Source organism: Asparagus officinalis, chromosome 6 (genome assembly GCF_001876935.1).
Source record: "Asparagus officinalis chromosome 6, Aspof.V1, whole genome shotgun sequence".
NCBI classification, from domain to species: Eukaryota; Viridiplantae; Streptophyta; class Magnoliopsida; order Asparagales; family Asparagaceae; genus Asparagus; species Asparagus officinalis.
Genome location: NC_033799.1, coordinates 9,684,657 through 9,689,978, shown reverse-complemented (window position 1 = coordinate 9,689,978; position 5,322 = coordinate 9,684,657). Strand labels below are relative to the sequence as shown.

General features: G+C 38.3%; 1 protein-coding gene across 1 annotated transcript in view; it reads right to left on the bottom strand.

Annotated features, from left to right (window-relative positions):
- Positions 3,136–5,322, bottom strand: part of LOC109845087 (protein ECERIFERUM 1-like) — a 5,162-nt gene continuing 2,975 nt past the window's right edge. The window contains exons 5-10 of the mRNA XM_020414275.1: positions 5,084–5,322; positions 4,893–5,000; positions 4,562–4,762; positions 4,394–4,492; positions 3,636–3,809; positions 3,136–3,542 (exon numbers count right to left, since the gene is read on the bottom strand). The exon at positions 5,084–5,322 is cut by the window's right edge and continues 119 nt beyond it. Of these exons, the coding sequence (XP_020269864.1) occupies positions 3,381–3,542; positions 3,636–3,809; positions 4,394–4,492; positions 4,562–4,762; positions 4,893–5,000; positions 5,084–5,322 (983 nt within the window). The 3' untranslated portion in view covers positions 3,136–3,380. The remainder of the gene's footprint in view (positions 3,543–3,635; positions 3,810–4,393; positions 4,493–4,561; positions 4,763–4,892; positions 5,001–5,083) is intronic.

The following is a 5,322-nucleotide window of genomic DNA, read 5'->3' as shown; positions in this document are numbered from 1 at the left end:
AAACTTCAAATAGAGTACAACTGAAAATAGCTAGAAGAATAATTAAAGGACTATTTGTTGCTTATTTGGTTAGTTTCCACCGTAGTTACATTACTAATCAAATCTATTCTATTTGTAGAATTAATTTTAATATTGGATTAATTACAATCTTGTACTTTGAGATATGTTGTCATTACACATAGACCTTGCAATTTGTGTATCTGCATAGGTAATCTTAAGGTTTTTTTGGTAACCTTAAGGTTATTGATTGTAACAACACTAGTAATACTGAGAGTTACTTCTGGTCTAGGCTCTATGATATCCCAAGATTTAGTCCCACATCGGATATTGATTGAGTGATTGAATGGTTTAAATGATAGGCCTTTAGAGCAAAATGTAACATTAACTCGTCAATATTTGGCAATGGATTGAGCCGAACCATATGTTACGCTCCGTAGGTCCCACAACTTACATTGCCCCAACGGGTTTGCTAGATGAACAATCTTTATGTTTGGTCGGAGGAGAAGGGAGCGGAGAAGAGATACATGTTTTTGTATTTTATTTTTTCTCTTTACTATTGTGTCCTTTCAATTGGGAGATATTCTTTTTGTTTTAACGTTTTAGTTCGTTCTGCGGATCCCCCTCCCCTCCCATCCCCTCCCTCCTTGGGCTTCTCTTTTAAAAAAACCCTACCAAAAGCAAATCTAATTTATGTCCCTCCCCATCGGTCACCTTCCATCCAACCAAACCAAACCTTAATATTTGACTATTTGCCAATTAAGGAGGTTAGGCTGTCGTTAAAATCTCATGTTCTGCCATTTCTGGGCTGTCGTTAAAAGCCCATGTTCTGGCCTTTTTGGGCTGTTTAGAAGCCCGTTATTATCCCAAGGGTCCTTGCAATTGGGAGGGATTCTTCTTGTTCTAACGTTTTAGTTCGTTCTGCGGATTCCCCTCCCCTCCCCTCCCTCTAGCTCTTTGGGCTTCTCTTTAAAAAAAAAACCCTACCAAAAGCAAATCTAATTTATGTCCCTCCCCATGGGCCACCTTCCCTCCAGCCAAACCAAGCCTTAATATTTGACTATTTTCCAATTTAAAAAGTTGGGTTGTCGTTAAAAGCTCATGTTCTGTTATTTCTGGGCTGTCGTTAAAATCCCATGTTCTAACATTTTGGGCTGTCTAGAAGCCCGTTATTATCCCAAGTGTCGGCTATATGAGAGAATAAACACCGGTCGTCCAAATCCCATAATTGTTGTGAACGATAATATTTATCACAAGATTTTGGTAATGACCGCATAATTATAACCACGTCTGCATCTTCACTGATCAAAGCTACTGCCTACCAGGTGGTTGATAAATCGACCGAAGGAAGAACAACCCATGATTTTTTTGAAACAGATAATATGGGTAAGACAAAAGTTTGTTTTTGAGATGCATAATGAATTCCATTTTGTGGGTCTTAATCATTCTTAAGTGTCTATAATGTCTCATTAATTACGCCTTTCTGCGGTTTAGATTTAAGATGAACGATTAGCTGAAGAGCTTTGCTACAGGGACCCAAAATATGGGACCAATAGGGGGGACAAGTGAGGTGTCCCCCTCCTATTGGATAATGAGTTGACCATCATTAATGATGGCCAACTCATTATCCAATAGGAGGGGGACATCTCACTTGTCCCCCCTATTGGTCCCATATTTTGGGTCCCTAAAGAATTTTTCTTAGCTGAAAGGAGTAGAGCATGGAATAGGAGGAGAGATGCATAAACAGTTAAATATATGCTCAACACGTACTTTGTTTTGCACTCTTGTTCCCTTTTGTTAACTTTTTGTAACATGATTAAATTTTTTGCTTCTCTTAGATTTGTACATGATCCTGGTCTCATCTTTCTCTTAGCATATCCATGCAAATATTTCCCGCATTTTTTTGCTTCTCTTAAATTTGTACATGATCCTGGTCTCATCTTTCTCTTAGCATATCCATGCAAATATTTCCCGCTAATATTTTCCTGCTTCATCAGTAACATGTGAAAGTACTTGCTTATGGTCTTAAATGAATTCGAAAAATAAGCCGGGCATAAATCTCTGTAGCACAAGTTGCTAACAAGTGGCTGGCTTTTGTACTCATTTGAACCTCTTACCACCATGGCATGTCATTGCTTTACCCTTTGGGAGATATTTGGTTTAAGACCATATCATCTTTGTCAAAAGCAGATGTGATAATTGGCAGAAATCATACAATGAAAACAAATTCTATGATTAATCTATATGCGTACATTTTCACTTAGTTTTGTAAAATGAACTTTTTTTTAGGGGTGGGCAAAAACCGAAAAGAACCGGTTCAATCGAAAAAACCGCCCGAAAAAGCGGGCCGGTTAACCGAACCGGATTAAATGGATGAGAAGAATACTCTAAACCGTCCGAACCGAATTAAACCGGTTTGGCTCCGGTTTGAACCCCTGAACCGCCCGAAAAAACCGAACCGAATTTTCTAATATAAATACTGAAAAATCCCTAACCCTAACTTCTCTCTCAGTCCCACACCACAACACCGTCGATCCCAGGACTATTTGCATGGTTTGTCACTAACTCTTTAATTATTTTTGGACTATTTGTATGGTTTGTAACTAAGTAACTCTTTAATGAGTTTATTATTGTCGTATGGTATGTACTTGTTGATATGGTTTGTGCTCATTTCACTGATTTTAGTTTTTTTGTTAGCTGTGACAATGGTGTTACTTCAAACAAGCTCTACATTTCATTGTTTGGGGGAAAAAATTAAGTAGACAAAATGGACAAATAATGATACTTCATCAGAAATTAATAGGCAATGATCTCAGGTGTGGGCAGATTTTTGTAAAATGGAATTAATTCGACCCAAAACCGAAACCGATCCGAACCGATCCGAATTTCGGTTGGGCCGAATATTCGGATGAAGGGGAAAAAATCTGGATCTGGATGAGAGTTTTGAGAATTCAAAAAATTCGGATTGGATACGGATTGGGCTTAAAACCGATCCGAACCGAATATGCTCAGCCCTACTTTTTTTTTTAACATTGGGCAAAAATAAATCATTTGATGGCCGACTCACGAGCAATCCAAGCACATACTTATGGAAGCACGTATGCTTCATGATGTATAAATTGAAGTGAAAAGCATGCGTCGTCCACTGGATCATGTAGTTTTGTTGATAGAAACAAATTACAATACATTTCCTAAGAGCGCTTACAAAAAGTTTTGTAATAGTTTAACATTCTCCACGTGTATATCTATGAGAACACACTTATTATAAACACACTTCACACTTGAGACCTTCTACTTCTTGATTGCTAATGTCAGCTAGGACCCTATACTGAACTTTACATTCCAACAAAGCAACCAACACAGGTTGTTTACATATAAATTCATCAAGCTGGGGTTACTGGAAGGAAACCATGGTTCAGAGCACAAGACCAAACTTTCTCAATGTCAAGCATTCTATCTCCGCACTCGTGTTCATGCCATCCCTCTAGCGCATGAATTATCCCAGCGACACGCCATGCGCTCATCACTCTTCTTGGTAGCCAATTCTGTCATGTATAATCAAAGAGAGAGAGATTTGAGATAAGCCATATTACATTCATGCGCTCATATCAAAGCGGTTCCTAAAGTTTTTTAGGTACCTCACAACAATGCATGTTTTCCAAAGCCTCTGGGATCTTCATTGCTGGTGTGCTGTAATATTTACAGTCCTTTCGTAGCTTCTTTGGGGGAAACTGTGAAAAGGGAATGATGTGTGTGCCTTTTGTTGCTTGCCTTTGCTCCGCGTTGTCTAATTTATCTCCTACCAGCCACACCTATAGAACAAGATCTCATACTCAATATATGCTGCCCCTTATTTTTTTTAAAGAGTTACTTGCACCAATACCCCCTGTAGTATGGGATGTAGCTACTTATCTGCCCCTTATTTTTTTTAAAGAGTTACTTGCACCAATACCCCCTGTAGTATGGGATGTAGCTACTTATACCCCCTAAACTATTTTATGAGCCTTACACCCTCTGAACCAGATGATGTTATATCCTATTAGGTTGAGATGTCACATGGAAATCACGTATAATTAAATTGCACTCAATTTAAAGAAAACGAGTTATTATTTGGTAATTTGTGATTCCCATTATGTCCACGGAACAATATAATGGAAACAACCTTGCCTGTGGTTTAAAGGGTGTGAGTTCTAATAACATAGTGTACGAGGTATAACCACTTAACACCTGTGAGTAAAGGGGTAGTAAATCTACAATTGTTCCCTGGAGCCAATGTTTTTTTTAAAAATCTTTCCTCTAGTCTACCTATGTGCATGTGCATAAAATATGTTGCGACTTATAATGTCATATCTATTCACGGCTTAAAGACCGATCGAGAGGAGAGGCTCAAAGTTACCTCAGGGGTGTAATCCTTTGAAAGTGACAAATAGCTCTGCTTGTTTGCCAAAATATCTAACTTGAGAAAATGGTACGCTTGCTTATTTGTCACCATAACCTGGTTCAATATGTATGATCAATGATTCTATCAAATTATGTGACAATTTATAATAAGGTGATCATTTACCTTGATGCCTTTTTGGCATAATGTATGAATTACTGCACAAGCAACCTTTGAAAGATGTCCACAAAGAAGAACTTCTTTTGTTCCTTCTGGAATGCTGTTGAGAACTACAGCGGCAGCTAGGCTACTTCCATCTACAAGTTTCACCTTTAGCTTTGGGTACTGCTCAAGATAGAGCTCACCACCACCATTGAGTTCTTTTGCCTGAAAATAAAGATTGTATTGTCACAGTACTGTAGGTCATTACATCAAATATATTGTTTTATTGACCTTGATCTCTAGTTCTTATTTCTTTTCATGCACTTCCATGTTCTGAGTGACGACAGGGACATACCTGATTAAGGAGTCCTAGACTCAAAACTTTAACACCTTTTCTGTCGGCTTCTTTTATAGCATTTTCGATCATACGATTGATTCCTTTTCTTCTCCATGATGACCCATACTGGTACATAAACAATCAAAATTATTCTTCCATTAAGAATACCCTTAAAAAACAAATGGGTTTCCAGAGGGCAAGCTTTTTACTTGGAAATTGTATCTTGGTATTGCCCATGTTTGCATGTTCAATTTCTTCAACCTATTCTTTTCCACTGTGAACGAAGATGGGTAGAGTGATGTCAGAGCCATCGACAACCATGCGAGTGGCCACAAGATCTTGGTATAAAAACTTGATTTATAGGGTCTAGCAGCCATCGAGGCAAATCCTAGACGTAGATGGTAGAGGGACTGCAAGCTAGTAAAATGTGTAAGGTGAACAACATCTG